The sequence below is a fragment of the Triturus cristatus genome, chromosome 4_2 (genome assembly GCF_964204655.1).
Source record: "Triturus cristatus chromosome 4_2, aTriCri1.1, whole genome shotgun sequence".
NCBI classification, from domain to species: domain Eukaryota; kingdom Metazoa; phylum Chordata; class Amphibia; order Caudata; family Salamandridae; genus Triturus; species Triturus cristatus.
In genome coordinates, this window is record NC_140586.1 from 562,730,769 (window position 1) to 562,757,583 (window position 26,815).

Consider the following 26,815-nt stretch of genomic DNA (forward strand, 5'->3'; position numbering starts at 1 on the left):
TTCCACCGAAACCAAAAGTGAAACTGGCCGTGATCAGCTCGAAGCCCTCGAAGACCTCCACTCCTTCGACGCCAGCAAAGGCCGTCGGCTCTGAACGCACTAAGAGGGATTTCGGCGCCGAACTCGCTGCAGCGGATATCGGTACCGACCCGAGAAAGAAGGCCCTCGGTCCCACAAAAGCGCCTCGGCCCCGGCCACCAAAATCAAAATGGCCGCTCCATCTGAGTCCACATCGAAGACAGCGGCACACGCCAAGTCATCGACTCCAACGACCGTTGAAACCTGTCTTACAATCGATGACCCTGTGGCTCCGAAGCAGTCGACGCCTACCTCCACGGTACCGACCGGCACCAAAGAACCTTCGGCGTTCTCAGTGCGACAAGTCGCGGCGTCGTTGCAACACATCAGGGAACAGGCAGCCCTCCGATCCACGTCGGGCCCCGATGCGAACAAGGCTCCAAAGGCACCCTCGGCGCCAACCAACATCACTTTTGGTTTGCCGCCATCCACGGCGCCGAAGATGTTCGAGATCCGAACACGTGTCCGCCAGACACAGTCCCCATCTACTGGACACACACATTCTGAGCCTTCACAGCCACAATTCATCGACGCCGACACTGGCAGACTGATGCTCCGCAAACGGAAGATCACGCCAGAGCAGGGCTTGGACTCCTACAGAATACCTCTAAAGCACAAATTGCCAGCCGAGTCGGAACCAGTTCTGTATGAACGCTTGCAAACCTCCTATCAGGATCACCAGTCCTTTTCTCCTACGCATTCCGAAACGGACGCAGTGGAGGACTACATGGGCGATGATACCACCTACCCTGGGGATGTCGATCCTGATGAGCAGCAGAACCCGGATCAGGCATGGGATGACCCTACAGACCAGGGTACCGCGCCAGATACCCAGGACACGCAGCTTTACAGCGCCAAAACATCTCCCACAGAGGACACTGCTGCCTTCAATGCCCTCATAGAATGTGCTGCCGCCAATCATGGAGTACAACTCCACTCTGACACTATTGAGGAAGACTTCTTAGTAGACACTTTCGCCTCCTCCGAGAGAACTGTCAAAACTTTGCCCATGTTGAAAGGTGTTCTCAAACCTGCAAAGGACATTTTCAAAGAAACAACCAGGGCACGGGTGCTCAACCCCAGGATTGAAAAAAAGTACAAGCCTGCGCCCGGAGATCCTATGTACATGAGAGGTCAGTTACCTCTGGACTCCATGGTAGTTGCTAACGCTCGCAAACGAGCCCATTCGCAAACAACAGGTGATGCTCCTCCCCCAGACAAGGAGTCCAAGGTGCTGGAGACCTCAGGCAAAAGAATTGCAGCTCAAGCAGCAAACATCTGGCGCATTGCCAATACACAGGCCCTCCTGGCCCGCTATGATCGTTCACACTACGACACGCTAGAATCGCTACTCCAGCATCTGCCAGATGAATACAAAGAGGCAGCGGAGCTCCTCATCAGAGAGGGACAACTCCTTACCAACGCATCCATTAAGTGCGCACTGGATGCTGCCGACACAGCGGCCAGGGCAATTAACACCAGCGTCATGTTACGACGACACGCTTGGTTAAGAATCTCAGGATTCAAACCAGAGATCCAAAACAACATCCTGAATCAGCCAGTCAACCCCGACTACTTATTCGGCCCAGAAGTTGACACTACCTTAGAAAAAATAAAAAAAGACACTGACACTGCGAAGTCAATGGGTGCTCTGCAGACGCAGCAATTTCGTGGTGGCTCCTTTCGTCGCCCTGGGAATAGAGGAGCTGCTAGAGGCCAGGGGTCACAGCAGCAATACACTAAAGGGGGCACACAGAGTACCTACGATAAAACCAACAGAGGTGGATATCGTGGCTCCAGCACCAAGGGCAGGGGACGTGGTTACGGCAACACCAGGTCCTCCCCCAAAAACAAACAGTGACGCCCTCTCCCTTCCCCCCGACCACATAACACCTGTCGGGGGGAGACTTCAGCGGTTCCGGTCCACGTGGAAAACCATCACCACAGACAGGTGGGTCAGGAACATTATCCAACACGGTTACTGTCTCGAGTTAACCTCCACTCCTCCCAACATACCCCCAAAGCAACGTCCTATGTCCGTAGAGCACTTAGCATTATTGCAGCAGGAAGTGCTAAGTATGCTGCAAAAAGGTGCAATAGAGGTCGTGCCTGTCAACCAGCAGGGGACAGGGGTGTACTCTCTGTACTTCTTAATCCCGAAAAAGGACGGGTCACTCAGACCTATACTAGACCTGAGACCCCTCAACCACTACATTCTCTCAGAGCATTTCCATATGCTCACCCTACAGCAGGTTCTCCCGCTGCTCAGCCAGGGAGACTTCCTAGCCACACTAGACCTCAAAGATGCGTACTTCCACATACCCATACACCCATCACACAGGAAATATCTCAGGTTCACTATTCAGGGACAGCACTATCAATTCAAAGTCCTCCCCTTCGGTGTGACAACAGCACCCAGGGTTTTCACCAAGTGCCTAGCTACAGTGGCTGCACATCTAAGGAGACACCACATTCACGTCTACCCTTACCTGGACGACTGGCTTGTTAAGCAAAGTCAGCCCAGCACTGCGCCAGCCACATGTCCCTCACCATTCACCTTCTTCACAGTCTGGGATTCTCACTAAATTACCCAAAATCACATCTCCAACCCGCACATGTACGACAGTACCTGGGCGCGACCATAAACACTCTGGCAGCCACAGCTCAGCCAAATTTAGTGAGGATCAACAGCATTCAATTGCTGATCTCAAAGTTCAAACCTCAACACTCCCTTCCAGCGCGAGTGTTCATGCAGTTGATAGGCATGATGGCCACCTGCATTTTCATAGTCCCGCACGCGAGACTACATATGCGCCCGCTTCAGGGGTGCTTGGCACGTCAATGGAATCAGGCTCACGGGCAATTAAAAGACCTAGTGTTGGTGAGCGGTCGGGCATACAACTCTCTGCATTGGTGGAATCCACAAAACCTTTGCAAGGGCCGACCGTTCCAAGAGCCTATTCCACAAATAATACTGACGGCGGACGCCTTTCTCCAGGGATGGGGAGCTCATGTACTCAATTACACAGTGCAGGGACTATGGACGACACAACAAAAGAAGATGCACATCAACCTTCTGGAACTGATGGCAATCTTCCTAGCCATGAAGGCATTCAAAGTACACTTGTGCAACAAAGTCGTGTTGATCCGGACGGACAACATGACTGCCATGTACTACATACAGAAGCAGGGAGGAACACACTCTCCACAGTTGTCTCATCTGGCTCAGAGCATGTGGAAGTGGGCCATTCAGAGGAACATATCCCTCATGGCGGAACACCTCCCCGGCAAAGACAACCAGATGGCGGATCTGCTCAGCAGACACAGCCACCAGATGCCCGAGTGGGAGCTACATCCATCAGTACTCCAACCGTACTTCCAGCAGTGGGGTCATCCAGAGATAGACCTATTCGCCACAAACGAAAACGCAAAATGCCAAAGCTTTGCCGCCAGGTTCCCACATCCACAGTCGCAGGGCAATGCGATATGGATGAACTGGTCCGGCAGATTTGCGTACGCTTTTCCCCCAGCGCCGTTAATACCGCTGGTGGCACGCAAACTGCGACAGCACTCACTGACACTCATCCTAGTTGCTCCCACATGGGCGCGCCAACCATGGTACACCACCTTTCTGGAACTTTCCGTGGTGCCGCATCAACGGCTGCGGATAAAACCTGCACTCCTAACGCAGAGCCATGGCGAAATTCAGCACCCAGATCCGCAACAGCTGAACCTGGCAATCTGGCTCCTGAAGTCTTAGAGTTTGGCTACCTAAACCTGCCACCTGACTGCATGGAGATCATCAAGGAGGCCAGGAGACCCACTACCAGAGCTTGCTATGCGGCTAAATGGAAAAGGTTTGTCATTTACTGCAACAACAATGACATTAACCCGCTAGACGCATCCATTCAAAACATAATCTGTTACCTCTTACACCTATACCGATGCAATCTGGCATACACCTCAATACGTATCCATTTAACCGCAATAGCAGCCTATCTCCAAAACAGGCAGCACCTCTCTTTATTCAGAGTGCCTGCCATCAAAGCCTTCTTGGAGGGACTTAAACGAGTAATTCCCCCAAGACACCCACCAGCACCGGTGTGGAACCTCAACTTGGTCCTCACCAGACTGATGGGTCCACCCTTCGAGCCTCTCCACTCATGTGAGATTCAATTCCTCACCTGGAAAGTAGCTTTCCTAGTAGCGATCACTTCGTTAAGAAGAGTTAGTGAACTCCAGGCACTAACCATTCAAGAGCCATTCATACAGGTTCACGCAAACAGGGTCGTACTACGTACCAACCCCAAATTCATGCCTAAAGTAATATCGCAGTTCCACATGAATCAAACTATTGAACTGCCGGTTTTCTTTCAAAATCCACAAAATGTCGCTGAGAGAATGCTCCATACACTAGATGTAAAAAGGGCCCTCATGTACTATATAGACAGAACTAAGAACTTTAGGAAGACAAAACAACTTTTCGTTGCCTTCTCTCCACAACACAAGGGCAACGCCATTTCCAAATCAGGTATAGCCAGATGGATCGTTAAATGTATTCAAATTTGCTATCAAAAGGCTAAACGCACATTAACGATTCCCCCACGAGCCCACTCAACACGAAAGTTAGGGGCGTCCATGGCTTTCCTGGGAAAAATTCCTTTACAGGAAATATGTAGAGCAGCCACATGGTCCACTATACATACATTTACCAAACACTACTGTGTAGATGTACACTCAAAACAGCAGGCAGCTGTAGGACAGGCTGTTCTCTAAACTCTTTTTCAGACTGCTGCAGCTGGCACTGGTAGCCGCCGCTAATAGGAGGTACTGCTATGTATTCTATGCACAGATATGAATTCAGCAGCCCACATGCCTCGAACTGAATATGCTACTTACCAGTATGCATCTGTTCTTGGCATGTAGGGCTGCTGACATTCATATCGCCCACCCTCCTCCCCGGCGCCTGTAGCAGCTGCAGCTCTCAGAATTACTGTATAGCATGGTCATCACTTACTGTATCTACTCCATCACTGCCACAATGGTGAAAAACAATCTAAGGATGGAGAGGATGCCCATGCGCACTGTGGTCCAGGGGAGGAGTCACCTATCTCGTGATACTTCGAAGACTCTTCCAGGACAACAACGTGCAAACATCCGGACCCAACACTAGGCGGCGATCTATGCACAGATATGAATGTCAGCAGCCCTACATGCCAAGAACAGATGCATACTGGTAAGTAGCATATTCAATACACATCATGCTAGCGCGCACAATAGTCTCTCGCGTATTGACTACCTCCTCACCTCTCCTGCCTGTATTGATCGAATACAAGAGATTAAACACCTCCCCAGGGGCATATCCGATCAGTCACCGGTGTTGCTAACATACTCCTCAGGCCTCTCAGGTAGAAGGCGCACTTTCCCAATACATCCTGGATATATAAAGGTTACGGCCGTGAAAAAAGCATTGCATAACACTACGAAACATTATTTTCCCGAAAACATGCACTCTGTTTCCTCGCCTATTGTCCTCTGGGAGACCTATAAAACAGTGATGCGCGGACAGGCCATTGCAGTAATTACAGCCCATAAACGAGACTCGGCAGGTGGCGAAGCTGGAGGAAGCAGTGACCATGGCAGAAAGAGAGCACGCTAGAGACCCCACCGACACAAATATGCATACACTTAACCTTGCGAAACAAGCATATAGAGACGATCTATGGGAAGTGGCCAGGATACGCCTCACGAAAACACAGCATACAATATACGAGATTGGGGATAAAGCGGGCAGACTGCTAGCGTGGCTAGACAAAAAAGAGAAAGCCAATCGCTGGGTGGCGCGGCTGAGACTGGCCTCCGGGGAGGCCTTGACAAACCCAGACGACATAGTGATGGCCTTCGCAAATCACTATGAACAGGTTTGCACCTCTGCGGTGACTACCACCGCCGAGGATAATTTGGAATTCCTAAAAGACATACAGCTTCCGAAACTGGCCCCAGAGGACGCACTTGCACTAGAAAAGAGTCTTTAAGAAGAGGTCACCCTAGCTATTCACGGCCTTCAGTCTGGGAAAGCACTAGGACCGAATGGGATTCCGGTAGAATTGTTCAAACGAGAGGCGAATACGATGGTGCCACACTTACTGAAAATGTATGAGGCGAGTCTAAAGGAAGGCATACTTCCACGGGACCTAAGAGTCGCGACACTGGTGGCAATCTTAAAACCCGGGAAGCCCCTTACTGAGTGTACATCCTACAGACCTATTTCACTCCTAAATGTAGAAGCCAAAATATTGGCAAAAATATTAGCGACCCGTATACAACCTCATTTACAGACACTTATTCACCCAGACCAGTCAGGCTTTATGCCCGGGCGGAACACTGCAATGAATATTAGACGGCTGTACGGCATACTGGCCAGTGGGCCCTACATCCATGAGGATGCAGTTATTCTCTCGCTAGATGCGACTATGGCTTTTGACCGAGTGGAGTGGCCCTTCCTCTTTGCAGTGCTTGTGCATTTAGGTTTTGGGCCCAAATTTTGCGCATGGGTACAGCTACTATATATGGATCCTCTGGCGCAGGTGGCGGTGAATTGCTGACTATCAAGAGACTTTGCACTGGGACGAGGTACTAGACAAGGGTGGCCTCTCTCCCCACTGCTATTCGCCCTGGTGTTGGAACCATTGGTGGCATGGATAAGGCAGGATCCAGTTATATCAGGGCTAAAATGGACGGAGAACTGGGATGACCGTATCTCACTATATGCAGACGATATTTTGGTGTATCTGACCCGACTGAAGCGGTCCATAGCTGAATTACTGGACATCTGCGAATCATATGGTAGATTCTCCAGCTATTCCATTAACTGGGCAAAATCAGTGCTTTACGTCCTACAGGGGCCTACGCCGCAACTTCCCAAAGGAAGGATAATACCAGTGGCAGAGGATGGTTTCAAATATCTGGGCATAAACATCACGCCAGGATCCAGCACTATTCCTAGAACGCAACTTGCTTCCACCCCTGAAAAGACATAAAAGCGATGTCAAATTTTGGCACTCCCTGCCACTGACGTTGCTGGGGAGAGCGGCGTTGTTCAAAATGATGGCTCTCCCTTGCTTCCTCTACGCACTGCAAAATGCGCCCACTCCAGTCCCGGACTCTTACTTTAAATCGATCGAAGCAGAGGTGGGATGTCTGCTGTGGGAGGGTAAACCTTACCGAATAGCTCTCTGCAAACTTATGCGGAGTTGGTATGATGGGGGAATCGCGCTGCCCAACATACGTCTATATTATTGGGTATCGCAGCTCACAATAATCAATCAATGGATACATGCAGCGCAAGATGACCCCACTTTACGGTTGGACAGGAACATGTTGGGACTACAGGGAGTCCTCCGAGTCTTGTATGATAGATCCGGGAAACATAAGCTCACAGGCCCCACAGCACACACTGTACAGATATGGCACACGACACAGCGCAGGTTGGGATGGGAGGGGGCAGTCACGCAGCAGACACCGCTATGGATCTCTCCTAAGATAGGTATGAGACAGGGGGGGCGTGGCTTGGCAGCCGACGGGCATGGACGCGTGAGCGACGAGCTCCGCATCCAGCCCAGCCAAAATCCTGTAAAGAGTGTCGCCCCGGTGCTCCGTAGCTCCCGGAGGGCTTCCCCTGCCTGGTCTGGGCCCCTGGAGCGGAGCGGAACGGCGGAGTGGAGTGGAGTGGAGTGGAGTGGAGTGGAGTGGAGTGGAGTGGAGTGGAGTGGGCTGGTGCTGCGCTGAAATCGCGGCGGAGGTGGGTGGCCGGCGGCCATTTTGGGCGGCCTGTGCGGGGACGCACAGCTGCGGCCCACAGCGAACGGTGTGCCGACCGGAAGTGAGGCGAGACCGGCTGGAGATCCCGGAAGTGGCGGTCTCGTCGTGGTGGACAGCGGAGCGGGGCGGAGTCCGCCTTTAGCGAGAGGCTCGGTATTGGGAGCCCCGCCGCAGCCTGAACTAGCGGCTGTGACTGCACGGCGGAGGGGAGACGACCCGGAGGACGGCGTTGGGCCTGAGGTGGGAGCGGCGGCCCGGAGTCAGAGTGGAGGCAGAGGGCCCGGTGCAGCTGGCTGGCAGGTGGGGGCCAAGAGGTGGACGGCTGGCGCTGCGGGCGCCTCAGCGGTGGAGATTTGGCTGCCCTGGGTGGCAGGCTTGAAGGACCAGCTGTGGGACGGTGCCTGCTCCGGTGACGCAGCCCCCGAGTGGCCCGGAGGGCAGCGGTGGGGGTCGGCCATTGATCCCTGCCACGGCGGAGAGGACGGTCTTTGGTGAGCGGTGGGGGCCTTCCACACCGGGGCGCCCAGCGGAGAGCGGCAGGAGCACGCCAGCGTCCTCATTGTTAGGAGGCAGAGAAGCGCAGGTCCCTGCGGTCGGCCAGGGGTGAGTCGGGCCCACGTGTGAGCCGCTGCTTCGGAGAGCAGGCCTGGAGGCCGACTGCGGAGGGACTCCCTGAAGTGCTTCCTGGCCTGGAGCATGGGCAAACCGCGACCCAAGCTGGGAGGGAACCCAGCGGACTCGATGGGAGACTCTGCCGGTGGCCGGGATGGCGGAACGAGTGCTGACTCCGCGGCGGGTCTCCAGCAACGGCAGCTGGACCAAATCCTGCAGGCCATAGCGGACACGAGAACTGTGTTGCAGACTGATATCGCACAGGTGTCTTCAGATCTGGGGCTGCTTCGGGCGGACCACAGGAAGCTGGTGGATAGGGTCAAGCAAACGGAGGACAGGCTGGACTTGGTAGCGCCAGCGCAGAAAGTATCGGAGGGTCAGACGGCGGATCTCCTTCGGAGGGTGTTGATTCTGGAGAAGAGGGCCGAGGATGCCGAAGGGCGCAACCGCCGCAATAACATTCGCGTGGTGGGGCTGCCCGAAAAGATTGAAGGGGGAGATATGCTAACCTTTCTAGAGACCTGGCTACAAGAGGTGGTGGCGCCCGAGGGGCTCACGCGGTTTTACACCTTGGAGAGGGCACATAGGGTCCCGGCTCGTCCCCCGGATCCGGGCTGCTCACCCCGGCCGGTGGTGGCCCGCCTGCTGCACTACAGGGACCGCGATATCATCCTTCAGAGGGCTAGAACTCTGGGTCCCTACCAGGTGGAGAACGTTCCGGTTTCTATTTACCCGGACTACCCCATGGAAGTCAACGCAGACGCTCCTCATTCCAGGCGGTGAAGAAGGCGTTACGGGATGAGGGGCTGCAGTACTCTTTGTTGTTCCTGGCCCGCCTCCGAGTTGTGCTGGACGGGACGACATCCTTCTTCAATGACCCCGCAGCAGCCTGGAGTTGGCTGGAATCGGTCCGGACTAGCGCGGCGGTGCATGCTGATGGAGAGGGGCCGCCGGGAACTTTAGCGAAGACCCGTCGCAGCAGACGCAATAAGGTACGGACAGCGGGGGTCCGCTCGCCGGGAGCATCCCAGACGGTGCTGGAACGGCGAGCTGCACTGCGGGCGGTCTCTGTGATTTCGGAGGGCCGCGGCCTCCCAGCCCAGCGAGGATTCGGGCTCCCGGAAGGGCACTGAGGACTCCCACTCTGATGGCACTGACGGGGAGGCGGAGTTGCTGCCTGATGTTACCCCTGGGACGGCGGACGAGTTGCTGGACGCTTGAAGGTTTGGGGAGTTCTCTGGCCATGGACCGAGGGACATGGGCAGGGCGGGAAGGGTGCGTGTGGAGAGGGAGGCCGGGCCGGGCCGGGCTTTGCGGGGCTTGGGGAGGGACCGGTACCTGATGGGGCCTGGCGGATGGGGACTGTTGGGGGGACCTGGAGGAGAGAGCGGGGGGTCTGCAGGGAGCGGAGCGCTGGGGGAGGATTGGCGGAGTCTGGGCGTGGATGCTCTGAAGAGGACTGTCGTCAAGCCCGTCTGTCGTAGAGCCATCACCTCAACCTCACGGACATAGTGAGACTCTGGTGGCTGCCAGAGTGTTTGGTTTCTGTTTGGGGTGGTATTTGGATGGGTAACTGTGGTTTAGCACATGTTCTGGGGAAGGGAGGGAGACCGGGGAGTTGGGGAGTTATGGGGTTTCAGGGGATTGTCAGTGTGCCTCGGAGGGGTAGGAAAGGGTGGTTGGCTCGGCGATGGGATGGGGACCCCACCTGAATTGAGGTTTTTGACTTGGAATGTGAGGGGTCTCACCTCTATGGTGAAGAGATACAAAGTCCATGCCTACTTAGTGCGGAGAGGGGTCCAGGTAGCCTTCCTTCAGGAAACCCACTTAGATAGAGAGGAGGGGAAGGCATTGCAGAGGCGCTGGCGGGGTCAATTGTTCTATACTACCTTCTCGAAGTTTGCCCGGGGTGCCCTGATCTGGGTGAGGGCGGGAGTCCCTTTCCAGCCTTTGATGACGTTAGTGGACCCGGAGGGCAGGTTTGTAGCAGTGCAGGGGTGGCTGGACGGGAGGGACATGGCCTTGTGCAGTGTGTATGCCCCTAATGTGGACCAGGCCGCGTTCTTCTCCAGGCTGTCGGGTCAGTTGGCGGCGTATTTGACGGGGACGGTGGTGTTGGGAGGGGATTTTAATTCAGTGACTGATGTTGAACTGGACAGGTCCCACCCGCCCCTTGCGCAGTCGGTGGTCCGTCGGGTGGCCAATAGTAGACGGGCCTGGCAGGATACTTGGGGTCTGGTGGACACTTGGCGTACTCACCATCCGATAGACAGGGATTATTCCTTCTACTCGGCCCCTCATGAGTTGTATGTCCGATTGGATAGTATACTGTGTTCCCCGGATGTCCAGACTTTGATCTAGCTAAAACCATCTCGGACCATAACCCCTGTGTGGGGATGCTGCAATGGTCCAGGCAGCGGCAAGCAATTCCTACTTGGCGCCTTAACTCCTTGCTGCTGGAGGACTCGGTTTTCCGGGCTGAGGTTAGTGGCTGCATAGAACAATATTTTGGGCATAACTCTGGTACGGCGGCTAGCCGGGCGACGGAATGGGATACGTTTAAGGCGGTTGTTCGGGGGGTTTGTATATCGTCCACGGCCGGAGTGCGGAAGACTCTATTGAAGGAGATTGAGGGGGCTGAGGCCCAGCTGCGGACGGCTGAACGTGCGCATCAGGCGGGAGACGGTGAGTTGGCGGCAGTTGTCGAGGCGCGTGAGGGCGTGGCGGTGCGAGTGGAGAAGCTCTGCTGTTTTGACCATAAAAGCTATCTTACGCGAGCGCACGCGGAAAGAGATAAGGTGGGGTCCCTTCTGGCATGGTTGGCGAACCCGACGGCCCGAGGGGACCCGATACTTTCCCTGGTTGAAGCAGGGGGGGGTCCCGGTTTATTCCCAGATGGGGATAAATCAGCGGTTTGCCAGTTATTATGCTGGACTGTATGATAGCACTATGGCGGGGGAGCCTGAAGGCCTTGCTGACTTCTTATTGGAGGCCCGACTGCCCCGACTGGACCCGGAGACGGGGAAAGACCTAGGGGGTGCCATATCGCTGGGCGAGATCCGCGCGGCGATTAGGCACATGGCCCGTCGGAATACCCCGGGGGCGGACGGGTTGCCCGTCGAGTTCTATGCGGCTTACCCGGATTTGTTGGCACCGCAGCTGCAGGTCCTGTACAGCGAGGCCTGGCGGCTTGGGCGTTTGCTCGCCTCCGCTCGGGAGGCGATTGTGGTACCCTTACTGAAACCCGGAGGAGAGGCCGGTGCGCGCACGGCGTACCGTCCGCTCTCTATGCTGACGGTGGATTATAAAATTTTGAGCAAAATACTGGTGTCGCGCCTCTTGACCCATATGACCGCCTTAATTCACCCGGATCAGGCGGGCTTTATCCCTCGGCGCAGCACGGCCACTTCCGTTCGGTTGTTGCGGGTGATGGACCGGGACGCATACCCGGAGGCCTGCACACTGTCGGTCGATATAGAGAAGGCCTTTGATAGTGTGGAATGGCCCTATCTATACCGAGTGCTGCGGGAGTTTGGATTGGGGGAGGGCTTCGTACGCTGGACCGCCCTGCTCTATAGCGATGCCACGGCCCGAGTGAAGACGGGGGCTACCATATCGGTCACCTACCGCGTGCGGAGGGGGACGAGGCAGGGCTGCTCCCTCTCCCCCTTGTTGTTTGTCCTGGCCGTTGAACCGCTGGCGGCTCATGCCCAACGGGGGTGCGCCTATGCTGGAGTTTCCCTGAGGGGGGACGCCCACTATATCTCTCTATATGCAGATGATCTGCTGATGTTTTTGGCGGATGCGGAGGGCGCGCTGGGCGAAGCGATTGCCCTTTTGGAGGAGTTTGGTCGCCTGTCCGGGCTTAAGGTCAACTGGGGCAAGACATGTTTGTTCCCGTTGTCGCAGGGAGGTTGGACCCCGCGGGCGTTGGGACAGATCCGGTGGGAAGGCAGCTGCTTAGGATACTTGGGGGTTAACATTTACCGTACCCAGACTGATTTGTTGGAGGGGAATGTTGGCAGGGCCCTTCGCGGCTTGCGGGGTAGCATGGGGTTTTGGAGCACGCTCCCACTCTCGTGTGCTGGGAGGGTGGCGCTGTTGAAAATGGTGGCGTTGCCACGCCTCCTTTACTTTTTTCGCACCCTTCCTATATGGATCCCGGCGCAGTTTTTCGCGCGGCTACGAGCACTGTCTACGGGCTTCATTTGGGGCTCGGGACGGCGGCGGGTGGCGCTGACCATGTTGCGGCGGCTGAGAGCGGAGGGGGGCCTGGCAGCCCCGGATTTTGAGTGGTACTGCTTGGCATCCCAGCTCCAATGGCTTACGCAGGCGGTGGCCAGGGAGTATAGAGGCCCGGAGGGCCCACAGGACAGGCTGATTCCGCGGCATGTGCTGGTCTTTATAGTCCTCCACCAGCGGTTAGACCTGACCCAGCTTACCCTGGAGGAACGTACCCTCCGGCTGTGCTGGAACAGGTGTCAGAGGAGGGCTGCCATAGTCCACCCCTATGCCCCGGAGATCCCCCTGGGGATGTGTACGGCGCTCCCGCATGGGGGAGATTGGTCTGGGCTAGCTGTTTGGGAGGAGCTGGGCGTGCAGATGGTAGGGGGCTTATTCAGAGAGGGAGTGCTGTTGCCCTTCCAGGACTTGCAGGACTCTTATGGGCTCCCGCGGGGGGACTTTCTGCTCCATGCGGCCCTTGTGGTGAGCCTCCAGAAACATTGGAATATGGGGCTTTCGGAGCCGCAGACCGCCGCAGGTTGCCAATATGTAGTGATGGCGGCGGGGACGACTAAGGCCATTACTTGCCTCTACCGCCGCCTGTCGATGGAGGGCTTGCACCCACTGGGCGCCCTGAGGGAGAAGTGGGAAACGGACCTTGAGAAAGCGATCCCCGAGTCCACGTGGTCCACGCTGGTGCGGAGGGCCTGGAAGGGAACGAGGAATGCCCGGTTCCAGTTAGTCCAGTTTTTTACGTTACACAGGGCGTATCTGACGCCGGCCAAGATCTTGCAATATTTCGGGGGGGGGGGGGGGGGGGTACACTCTCAGTGTCCGCGGTGTGGGGGAGAGGGGGCGGACTTTCGACACATGTTTTGGTCCTGTACGCAGTTGGGTGCCTATTGGGTTGATGTTGTAGATTGTTTGAACCAGGTGACGGATCGCTCCATAGCCCCGGAAATGGGGGCTTGTTTGTTGCTTTGGTTTCCCCACACCCGCTGTACGAAGGTCACTAGCAAGTTTTATGATCTGGGGTTGATAATGGCCAAGAGGGAACTGACTATGCACTGGAAATCCCGGGGGGGCCTAGCTTCTTGCGGTGGAGGGCGGCTTTTGCGCGATGGGCGGGGGCTGAGGGTACGCTCCGGGTGCAATTGGCCCTTCGGAGGGACGATGAGAAGGCACTAGCGACGGCCCGAGCATGGGAAGCGTTGGTGGTGGAACATCAGGGGTTGATGTCTGATGCTGGGGAAGGGGAGAGCACATCTGATGGGCAGGAGGTAGCGGGGAGTAGAAGGGGAAGGGCGGTGGGTCCTGGGCGCATACACCTTGGGTCGGCATGAGGGAAGGCTCTGTTTGCTTAGGGAGAGGTTGGGCTCCCGTACATAATTTATTAGGGAGGAGGGGCACTTCAGAAGAGGGGTAGGTGACGGGGGCACACTGACATGGGGAGTGGGGGGGGTGGGGGGGAAGGGGACTGTGTGGGAAGGATGTTCCTTCTCATGGATATTTGATATTGATTATAATTGTGCGGTACTCCTGGGACGGGTGGAGGTCGTGGGATGTGTGTTGAATTTGTTGATTTGGAAAACAATAAAAAATGTTTCAACAAAAAAAAGATAGGTATGAGACACTTGAGTAAAGAATTTGAGGGGTGGGACCTCCATAGGCATCTCCAGGGTCGGCGACCTATGGAGGAAAGGTGAGGTGATACCGTTTGAGAAGCTCCGAACAGAGTATCAGATGAAACGGACGGAGCACTTTAAATTCTTGCAAATACAACATGCACTACAGAAAGCTATACCCAGAGGGACCACCTTACCAGAGTCCTCGCCGCTTGAGGATCGGTTGCTTACGGACCATCTGACCAAGAAAGCTATATCATTGACATACCGTAAGCTAGTGAACCATCAAAAAGACCCCACGGAGATCCTTAAAAGAAAGTGGGAGGCAGAGGTGGGGCAAATGGACGAACATGAATGGCATGAAGCGTTGGCGTCTCCGCGAGAGGTGGCAATCCCATCAAAAATAAAACTGGTGCAGCTTAAAATACTGCACCGGATATACTACACTAGATACACACTTCATAAAATAGGGAAGGTACTTACTCCGCTCTGTCTACGAGGATGTGGCCTCCAGGGCACCTTCTTTCACACCATATGGGAATGTCCTGACATTACCTTGTACTGGGGGAGGTCATGGCGACGGTCTCCCGGGTCACCGGTCATGATGTCCCGCCAGAACCACGGATGTGTTTATTAAATGTGTGGGATGCTACTGATCTTAACCATGCTGACCAGACCTGGGTGGCCGTCGGACTAGCATTGGCAAAGAGGACTATGGCACAATACTGGGGGGCGCAATCAGCCCCCTCCCACATGAGGTGGTGCCGAGACCTGGATGGTGCCATGACGGCGGAGAGGGTGGTGTGTGCAAACAGGGGTTGCCCCCGTAGATGGCAGAGAATCTGGGGAAAATGGAACGCATTTAGAGGAAATATATGCGAACCCCCGTTGGCAGACTCTGAGTCCGAGCTGAGCGAATAAATAGGGGCATCATCAAGACATAAGAAATGGCACAACCAGAGAGTGGGAGTATTAAAAGGGGGGCGACGGGTGGTGGATACATAGGCTTGGATGTAGTTGCACTACAGTTTCAATAAGAGTGTTGGACACTACTCAATATAATAACAAAATGTGCCATACAAATGAAACCTGTACTGGCGAAAAGTGTACCTTTTTTCTGTTGCTGTTAATAAAAATTGTTTTTAAAACAAAAATAATAAAGGGCAAGATTATAACCATAGACCCACCCCATCAACTTTATTCTTCTTAATTAACTTCTGTCATCCTTGGCCTGATTTCTCCAACTCCATCAGACTCTTTTTCACCTCCAAAACTGATAAATGTTGTTCATCAGACCCCTAAGCAGTTCACTCCTGCTTCATCCTTTAATGATTCCTCCAAATGTACCTTTCTTCAAGCGTTCTTTTTATTTGGTACTTGGTCTTTTGCGTTATTAGAAATTCTCACTTGGTGCATATCCCCCGTCTGTCTCACTGTCGATCTTCTACCTTCTCTCTCTAAGCTACTACACCTCATCTTATTTAATTTCCTTTCCTCCACTGTTGGCTAAAATAATCTCCTCTTTTGACCTTCATTTCACTCAGTGTACTCTTTAGCAAATAAATTCCAACCGTTCACCGTCATAAACTGTCTTCTTTTCTCCAGCTATCTACAGCATTCGAAATGCTTGATTACTCTACTCTAGTTTGCACTTTCCACTCTTGGGGGCTTGTGGAGGGAATCTGGAGTGGATCTTTCATATCTGGGCTTTTATTTCTATAACTGTGCCTGCTAGTTTCTTTCCTCGTTCAGTCATCTAACCTTCCCCAGCATGGCAACTACTTCCAAGCTTCTTCCTGGTACCATTCCACGTGCTTCTTTTATTCTGCTTTCACCTTCATTTGCTTTTCCTATGTGGATGGTTCTCAAATCTGCATCTAATTACATTCCATCACTAGTATCTTTCAATTCTCTTTACCCTACTGCTTCCAAGAACTATATCGTTTTTCCATTCCGCTTCTCTGTATACCACCCCTTCTTTTTCCGTCTACTTGACCTCTCACTTTCCCCATCTGTTCTCTTGTTCATGATTGTTTCCAAATATACAGTGTCAGGAATATTACCCCCTCTCATGACACTTTTTTTCTTGTTAGAACTACTGCCCAATTTCATGTCTCGCTCCTTTTAGCTGTTCTCTTGCCCCCTCTACTTTGCATTACTGTAGTAGTTCTCCTCTGGTACTGTTTCATAACACCGCCGTGAAGTGCCGTGATGCTCTAGGGCCTTGTATGCGCAATATAAAAACGGCCAACGGTTTTGATGGAAGTATTTTTGTTGGTAATGTGTATGTAGACTACTAGTATTTTATTAGACTTGTCTTCAAGTTCGGACTTTAGAAAGGTCATACCTGAACTTTGTTTATTAATTTCATGGTGCTTTATACACTGCAAGTTATATCAGATGGAAAGGTTTCAAGTTGATTTTAAAAAACTTACCTTGGAGAAGGACTGCACAGTACAATAATACATTTTTTGGTATCAGTTTTGGGCTCTGTACTTTAAGTCAAAACGAAAAAAGTCCTGTTTATTACAAGGTGACAAACGTAAAATATTAAATTGTTTGGGCGGAGCAGGAGGTCTTTCCTGCTGGACGAATATAATCATTTGTGGTACTATGGGATCCACAAGCTTGTATAATCGCTTTTGGTAATTACGGTGTACTGTGGTGGGAGTGCCTGTATTCAACATGCCTTCATTGTGGGAAATTACATTCATCTTTAGTTATAATTTTGTTTCGATTATCCAGGCAAGACAGCAACAAGCCGAACTGGCGCAACAGGAGTGGCTACAAATGCAGCAAGCAGCCCAACAAGCCCAACTTGCAGCCGCCTCGGCCAGCGCATCGAATCAAGCAGGATCTTCTCAGGACGAGGACGATGAAGATATGTGAAATCCTACCATTGGATTTCTTTAAACTCCTGCAACTTTTTTTTTCTTGCTAAAAGGAAATCATGAATGCTTATGTCATTTTTTTATGCATCTTGGTGGACTGGCCATTGGTATTCTAGGGATGTCAACTGTTAAGTCTCAGCTGTCGTGCTGTTCATGCTAAACTCTCCTTTTGAACTAATGCAAATTGAAGGGTTAGGATCCTTTCAGGGAAAGCATTTTTAATGGTCTTTATGGAAATTTTAGATAGCGGTGAGTCATTTGTTTGATTATAAAAAAAAAAAAAAACAGTGTTACACCACATTCAAGATACAAGTTTATAAAATATAATAAGATTTATACAGGAGCTCTACACACATTCACACATCTCTTCCCTTTTAACTAAACTATAAAATCTTACATAGGGAACTTTTTTAATTATTTCATTTTTGTGGGTTGGGATCTGGGTGGGATAAGGAAACTGGTCCTTGTCATCTGATCAACGAAGTTTGTTACTGAAGGCTAGCCCGACTTCTTAGTTTTCTAAACGCCCAATTTTTTAAAATGTAATAAATGTACATCTATAAGTATACATATAACATGCGGCAATAAATATTCCATTACTACATTTGTGAAAATAAATGAGCCGTTCACCAGATTATCAAGAAGTATGTTAAATAAGAGTTGTAGAAATTTCATTCTTCTTTATATTGGAGTGACAGTGTTTTATTATGGTATCTATTAGTCTGGAAATAATTAGGCAGTGTCCGTTTCAATGCGAACCCATTTCGGAAGGCAGGCTCTTCTTTGAATACCTGATGGTATTATGTATGCATGCTTATGCTTACCATGCTCACGTTTTTCAAATGTATAGCTGTACCTCGGTGGAGCAGAATTGATTCCATTGGGAATTGTAAACCATTTAGCATAAAAGGTAGGAGCAAGACAGTGAGCATATATACAGTAAACACGGGGCACACTTTTTTCAGTTTTTATTACCCTAACTGGTTCTGGTTTTTTTTTGTTTTGTTTTTTTGATTTGGCGTTTTCCTACTTTCTATTAATTGACCTAAGCAATGGCACAACCAACTTTTTTTTCTTTTTGCTTAGTTAGTAGTTTGGTTTCACTGTATTATTAAAACACTCAACATGTTTGAACGGCACCACAGGCAGTGACCTTTACAATTGAGAAAATAGTATTTGTGTTAAAATTAAAGAAGGTAGGCAAATTAGTATTTCCGTTTGTATAGGCTCTTCGTTCACAAATCTGCTCTGCCCATTCATGCTGATGGACCAAAACAGCATCAATTAAAAGTATATGGTGATGTACATAGGCAGTGCCACTGCCCGGGGGACTTTTGGTAGCAGGCTTAGCAAGCTTGGTTATGCTAGTATTATCTCCGTTTAATAATTGTATACAGTAGTTATTGATTCTTGCTGCAAAACTACTCAAAAGTTTAGCCATCACCTCGAGCCTGCTATCCTTATCTACCCTTTTTTGATTAGTGCCTGTAACTGTAGCAGTGAGAGAGACCTATATTCTCATAAAAAAAATATTAGTCCTGGTTGCAGTTAAAGGCAAGATGAAAAGTCCATGGAGCATGCCAATGAGAATTACTTTCTTCCTCTAGACATCTCTACTTCAACCTACTTGCCTGCGTTATAGCTCTCTTCTGGTGTGTGAGTACTGTTGCCTTTGAAGCAGGCCTTCCTGTGTGATGTGGCACTGGTACCAGATCAGAAATCCAGCTCCGCTTCTCTCATCCCATGTATTGGGAAAGTATTGGGAAAGTGAGTGTGGGCTCAAGGGAGTTACCTGCCTCATCGATGAAGCTTTGCCATCAGTAGACCATGTAGACCATGGACACTAAAAAAGGATCCATTGACCCAATGGGAGGAAGTTAAATGCTACTGGGAAAGGAAGTGGAAGTTCACGTGTTCGGTTTGTGCTTTGCCTGGAGTCCCCTTCGGCTGAAGAATCTTGCTTCTGAAGACTACTCTCATCCGCTTGTACTTAAATACCTGCTGCCCACAAGCTCATCTTCTGCCAGTAACTGTGTGCTTCTTTAAAGCTACTTACAATTGACACAGAGTGGCAACTCACTTTCTGAAACTAGACCACTGCAGTATGTGACAGACCACTGGAACAAAACTTATATGAAGGCTCGGGCCGCAGCAGTTAATTTGTGATGCAAGTCAGTCATTTGAATAGTAAGTCGTACGAGTTTTAGTTTGCATGCCTTTGGTGGTTCAACATTTGATGCCGTTTTAGGAATGTTAGCGAAGAGACAACATGCATATTGAATACATCTGATGCAGTAACGGGAGAACACTTTTCTTTAATTTGTTAAATATATACAGTGGATACTGCATGAATTAGCCCAAACGGATCTGACATATGGAGTTTTCTGTGAAATTCTCCGCACCAAAGGTAGTAATTTCAAGTACAGTGAGCCACTTTTTCATGTAGTGTTGGCTTTTTTAATTTGTACCATTCCTACCTTTACACTGTGTATTGAAAAATGGTCTATCTTTAAAGCTTAGAAAAAAAGTATTGTTCCATCAACTTCGTTTTCTAATGCAGAGGTGAGAAGTCTGCTGTTGTACCCAGTATGTATGGTGTAATTGTTTTGGTCAGATTCTTGTATCATATCCTTTTGGAAGTTTGTGTGCTTTTTCATATGCTGTATTCTTCAAGCAATAAAGCTCTTCTGTGTTTTATAAATTCTTTGTATATTTGAATGTTGTTCATTTAAGGATGTGCCTATTAACCTGCCACTTTATTATAGATGAAACGATAAACACCCTGCAATATTTCACCATGTCTCATCAGAATCACAGCAATACCAGCTGGTTACTAATTGCCGTGCTTCCCCCCACTAGGGAAAACTGTTAGTTTCCACATGCATCAGTTCAGCCATGCAATACTACTTGCATGAAAAATTGGGCACACTGTTCTTCATCCTTGTCCCTGTTAGTGGCTGCGTACAAGACAGGACACACAGTGGAGGACCCCCCACCCCATTAGGGTGGACGGGTGTCTCCCCTGCTGCCAGTGCAGCAAAGGTGAAAAATAAAATGCATTGCCATTTTATTTTCAGGGCTTCCTGCCCAAGCAGTTTCAGGGCGTGGCCATTGCTGCTGACTGGCAGCAGGGGAGTGGTGCTCACTCCAGCCTAAAGTGTGCGTGTCACTTTGGCTGTCTGCCTTGCAACAGCCAGCCTGGCATGTGCACTTTAAACCTCACCACCTAGCTGTCTTAGGAGAGAAGGTACAGGCCCCCAGTGCCTGCTGGAGCGTCGAGGCTCACCTGCAGCATGAGCGCAGCACTAGGATTTGGAGAACGGAAATGGGTGCGGGTTTATGAGGTGCCTTTGCACTGACTGCATTCAGGCAGAAAGAAGACCAAACAGAGGAGAGCGTGGATACATACATTTTTTTAAAATTATCTTTTTGGCCCACTGATGGGCACTGCGAGAAACTCTCATTGCCTTGAGCCTCAACCGTACAGCTCTCAGTCACAGCCCGTTCTAAATAACAATCTGTGAACGAGCCATGATTGAGAGCTTTGGCATTTGAGCCTAAAAGCATTGTGAATTATTACAGTGCCTGCCACTTGGTTTGGCTCTTGGTCCCCTTGACACTCCTCCCATTGTTGAGGGTCACCACTGAGGACACACCATGTTGCTGTGCAATTGTGCATCTCACAAATTAACCAAAACCTAAATCCATTTGTTGATATTCAGTATTTAGTATTCTAAGGTGTAAAATGCATGTGAAATACCTATCGGCATTACAAAAAATACTATTTTAAGGACCATGGAATTGATACACATTCCAGTCTGCCGCTTTAGTATACCCAAGCATTTGCTACCCATGTTAATGAAAATATTTTAATGTCTGGTTACTATGGCATCCATTGTATTGCTATTGGAAATGATGTAATACTAAGTCAAATTGATGGGATTTGAATGAGTGACCCTCCGGTTACACACCAATCTAAGCAGCAGGTATTTAACCCAACTGAGGTTGTGATCTGTGTCTTCCCGGTTCTCCTTAGTGTTCACATACTTTTTGAAAACCTGTATCCTGCCTGTTATTGTGCTAAGAAGGGGGAGATGGTAATTTGTTTAGCAGTGGTAGTAATCCTTTCCCAGGGCAGGTCTTCAGTTTTAAAATAGTCTCTGTACTTAAGATCATATTTTAAAAAATATTTACCAAATGAAACTTTGTTGATCTTAATCTATTACCTTCTAAAACATTGACTTGTTCCTAGATACCATTTATCATGATTAGAAATGTCAAAATGATGCTCTATATTTTTGTCTGAATGAAGATATAAGAGGGAATCTAGGAATTTGTTTTTATTCATTTTTTTTCTTTTTAAAGTGCAGCGACCTGTGGAAGTAGTGTCCCAAACCACAGCAGAGTTTCTCTTGTTAACCTGTGGGCTAGATGAATAGCACAAAGGGTGTTTCTCCGTACCCTAATCTCAGATTAAGTGACTACGATGCATGACTGGAAGGTTTCTCTCTGAACAAATAATGCAGTAGATTGACCATTGCCTACACCTCTGTTCTGTAAGCTGGATCCAATTGGAGCGAGATGAACATTAATTGACAAAGCATGTGAGAGGCAGGGTAGTATATTAGGATGTTCTTCATTTCTAATTGCTGATCAGTGGGGTATTTACAACATAGGCAGAGAGACCCGATCTTAACACCCCACAGCAATCCTCAGAGAAGAGACTCTATACTGAATAAGAAAGAGCTGGGTATACTGAATACTTCTGAATGGTGAATGGCAAATGTGGACGGGAGAGCGTTTTAACCATCTGTGCGTTCCATGATAGACTAGGGAGAGAGCTCCAATGTCCAGATTCATGCCTAAATAAGTCTAATATTGGAATTCTATCTCCCCGAGATTGCCCTCGAGCCCACCCCCTCCTGGTCAATATCGGATGATTCTCTGTTTATGAACATACAAGGTATCTGAAACCTTGTCTCTTTGAAGCAGAGTACACATCTGCAGCTGACGCCACCACTGGCTAAACAACCAACTTGAACCAGTTCACCAGCTTGCAAAAGATCTATCTGAACAAATCCAATGTTCTCAATTTTTGGGGACAATAGAGGAACAATAATATAAGGTAGTTGGAATAAAGCAAAATAGTAGTTTTCGATAGTCTTCTTTTTCGAAGTTTTTCGTGAAAAATGAAATTCTTCGGAGCTTCCTGTCTTGCTTTCAGACCCATTGGCGGAAAAAAGACTCTGAAGATGGCCACCACGCACATCAACCTCCAGGATACTGTCTGACATCACAAAGGGGATGTACCTGGCATCAAATGGTGGTCGACAGCAATCAACACAAGAAAGAAAAAAAAGACAATTCAAGACCCAACCACTAGATGGTGGAATGGTGCACAGTATGTGAATCCAGAAAATTCTTCAAGCTTCAAAACTACTACTGGTAAGTAACCATTTCGTTTTCGGAGCCTGGAGCCTACTTTAAGCCAATAGTCACAACCTACTGAGTCAGAGGAGGGTTGCAAATCGAACAAACCACTAGCCCCCCCCCCCCCCCCCTCTCCGACCCCCGTCCCACCTATCTTATGAGCAAGTGCTAATGCATTACGAAGGCTAATGTTACATCTCCTGGATCTCCTAGGCATGAAGCCTCTTTGGCCCTTATGCACCGAGGAGTGGATGATGCCTCTTAGTCACAGCCTTTACCAGCACTTTAGTTTAGGTATTGAGGAGAGAGTTTGGTCTGTATGATGAGCATCGATCAGCAGGTTTAAGTTTCGACAAGACTTTGATAATTGCTTTGCAAAAGTTAAATGGGAGGATTCTATCCTCCATGGACCTTGGGATCATTTTCTGTAGAGTGGAACCCAGTAGAGGCACATCTTTATCTTTCTCAGTCAGAAATTCCCTAGCACAGTTTTATAGTTTTGGTAGGGGGCTATAGGAGAGAAATTCACTTGTGACTACCTCTCACAGGTTTCTTCGTAGGATCTTTTTATGGTTTTGTCAGATGCTTCATCATGGGAGTTATATTTCTTAACTCCTATCCTGCTTACAATGGGATAGCCCCCATATTTACATGGGACCTAAAACCTATTGCCATCCTTTGTTATTGACTGAATTCCAGCTGTACATCAGTTGTGCTTCTGAACGCTAAAATTGTTTAGGGCACCCACTCAGACTTCCAAGTCGACATGTTTGATTGCTTAGGACTTTCAATAAGGTCATGCTTGTTCTTCAAAAACTGATTTGTGAACAGATTTGTATGCATATCCCGACAGTTTAGATAGCAGATTAAAATCGATGTTCAGTGTAATTAATATTAATCTACTCGGGTGGTGCTTATCATCCCCCTGAATTCCCTCGAGTGTCAATTTTAGTCTTAAATTTGTGCTCTCAGATAATTACAATTTTTATCCAAAGTGTTCCCTTCTCTTGCCTCATCAGTGATATCTTAAATTATCTTAAAGGCCCGCTCGTCTACTGCTCCACCCATTCTCCTACAAGGAACCTACAGATAGGAGTGACCTTTCAGAACCAGAGTTTAACAGATTATATAATTTCGCAGGAAATGGAGTTGCAACGACACTCATCTTGTCCGTACAGATTCATGGCCTAAGCATCACTTATCCTCCACTTACCATCAAACACTTAGGGCCTTATTATTTAGTTTGGAAGAGGCGGGTCATTTTCTTCAGAGTGATTGATCTCCAGTTTGCTGTGTTTAAAAGTGCATTGGTGTCAATGCCACTCTAAATGTGGCAGATGGGACAACCAGACACGCTTGTGTATAATCATGTTAATGTATATGTGATGTAGATACACATGTTTTGCATACTCCTGCCATCTAGTGTTGGGTCCGGATGCTTGCAAGTTTTTTCTTCAAAGAAGTCTTTTTCAGTCAAAAGATAAGGTGACGCCTCCTTTCAGTGAGAGTGCGCATGGGCATCGACTTCATTGTTAGATTGTTTTGTTTTTCAGCCATCTGGTTCGGGCGTGGTTTGCTGTACTCCGGTTCGAGACCGTTCGGAGTGATCCCTTCGGTTCACAACCCACTTTACCCTCGTCTGTATTGTTTTGGACACGTCTTCCCATCCTCTGCGTGTTGAAAAATTAGACTTTTCCATAGTTGGATTGATAAAACTCCAACTGCAGCCTTCGGGCCTAGCCTGTTTCTTTCACTTTCACTCAAAAGACCAACATCGAGTAATATGCTGACGGACTCTGTTCCAATTCTGCCCTCGGTGCCACTCCAATTATCCCCGCTCTGACCTTCACAAGATCTGTAACTTGTGCTAGTCTCTGGAGCTCAAGGAAGAAGACTGCAGCGCCTGTCTTTCATTTTGCGCAAAAAAGACAGCTGGACACTGATATAAACCTGCTCTTAAAAAGAAAGAGGACATCGCTAATAGCCTTCTTCATGACCCCATTCCTCAAACTCCTCCTCCCTCCTCGTCCGTTCCTATTAACCCACCATCAGACCGACTAGGCATTATACCACAGCACTCTCTAGCTACAGATCCTGATCATGGGGATGGGAATGACACTTGCAAATAACCACCACTAGATCCATGGGATGCCTACAATATAGATCCTCCGCAGATACAGACCCAGATCTATACCCTGCTAAACCTTCCGCTCCCGATAACACCTCCTATCAGCAGTTAATTGCCAGAGCAGCCACATACAATGCAGTTACTTTACACAAGGAATCTTTGGAAGAAATGTCTTATTTGAAACACTAGGAACCACGCATAGGACAACACAATCATTACCTATGTTACAAGGTATGATGAGGCATGCCTAGGATAATTTTAAAGATCCAGTGAGGGCACGTATAATAACACCTAGAGCGGGTAAAAAAAATATAAATCTTCATCAACTAGCCCAATTTTTTTTATCAAGGTCCAGCTTCCTTTAGATTCTTTATTTGTGTCTGATGCTCGTAAATGACCAAATTCACAAAATACAGGGGCTGCACCACTTCAAGACATAGAGTCCACGTTAATAGATGCCTCAGGTGAAAGAGTGAATGCACAATCGGCCAAACATTGGCATATAGCCAATGCACAAGGTCTTCCGGCTAGGTATGATAGAGCCCACTGGGACCAAATGGAAGACTTACTTCAATATCTCCCAGAGTTGGACAGGAATTCGTACAGGAGGAAAACCTAATATCTAATTTCTCCATTAGGTGCGAGTTAGATGCTGCTGATACAGCAGCCAGAGGAGTCAACACCAGTATTCTTCTCAGAAGACATGCAATCGTTAAGAATCTCTGGTTGTAAACCAGAGGTACAACATACAATACTAAATACCCCATTTGACAAGGAGCATCTTTTTGGTCATCAAGTGGATGAATCGCTTGAGAAAATAAAAGGACACAAGTGGCATTCTAACAGAGGCTCCTTTCACTGCTCATTTTATAGGGGAGGTTCAAAATATACCTCCGCAGATGCCAACACATCTACCTATAAACCACAAAATCAATCCTCTCCCTCTAGAAAATTTTACAAAGTTGGCTACAGAGAGAACATTTACCTCCATCTGTCAACAAGCAGTGACTTAATAACAATTCCTCCCCCCCCCCATCATCATACACCTGTCGGGGGAAGACTGCATACATTTCTTCCCATTTGGCAATCGATAACTTCATACAAATGGGTGTAGGACATTATCCAACATGGTGATTGCCTGGAGCTTACCAGCAATCATCCCAATATTCCACCTCACATTCATAAACTCTCTCTAGAGCACTAACAACCGCCCAAACAAGAAGTACAAGCTCTTCTAACAAGGAGCTATAGAACCAGTTTGAATACAATACCAAGGATCAGAGGTTTACTCATTTTATATCCTAATCCCAAAAAAGGACGATTTACTGCGACCAATATTGGATCTCAGGCCTCTAAATTCATTCATACTGTCAGAACACTTCCATATGGTCACACTTCAACAAGTGTTTCCCCTCTTACAGTAAAGGGACTTTATGTCAACACTAGACTAAAGGACTCCTACTTTCACATCCCGATTCACCCAGCATGCAGGAAAAGACTATCAATTCAAAATAGTCACATTTAGAGTAACTGCTGCGCCCAGAGTTTTCACCAAATGTCTACCAGTAGTAGCAGCAGCTCATCTAAGAAAACCACAAATTCATGTCTTCCCAGGTCTACACAATTGCTCATCAAAGCCAATACACGTCTGAAGTGTTTAGAACACACTTAAATTACAATAAATCTTCATCAATTAGGATTCACAGTCAATGTGCGAAAATCACATTTTCAGACCGTACATAGTCAACCCTATCTCTGAGCTATCCTAAACAGGTTTAGCCTATCCCAATGCAGCCAGATTTCACAATTTTCAAACACTGCTAGTACAATTCCAAAGCAACCAGTACATAATGGTGAGAACTTTCATTCAACTTTTAGGAATTATGGCGTCGTGCATTGCAATAGTACCTCATGCAAGATTGAACTTGCGTCCTCATGCAATGCTTAGCACGTCAGTGGAATAAATCATAGGGTCAACTAAAAGACCTAGTGTTTGTAGACCCCTG

The 26,815-nt window shown here is 49.2% G+C and overlaps 1 protein-coding gene across 1 annotated transcript in view; it reads left to right on the forward strand.

Moving 5' to 3' along the window:
- Window positions 1–19,952, forward strand: part of DR1 (down-regulator of transcription 1) — a 99,035-nt gene extending 79,083 nt beyond the window's left edge. The window contains exon 3 of the mRNA XM_085602204.1: window positions 17,106–19,952. Within this exon, the coding sequence (XP_085458330.1) occupies window positions 17,106–17,249 (144 nt within the window). The 3' untranslated portion in view covers window positions 17,250–19,952. The remainder of the gene's footprint in view (window positions 1–17,105) is intronic.
- The last annotated feature ends 6,863 nt before the right edge of the window (window positions 19,953–26,815 follow it).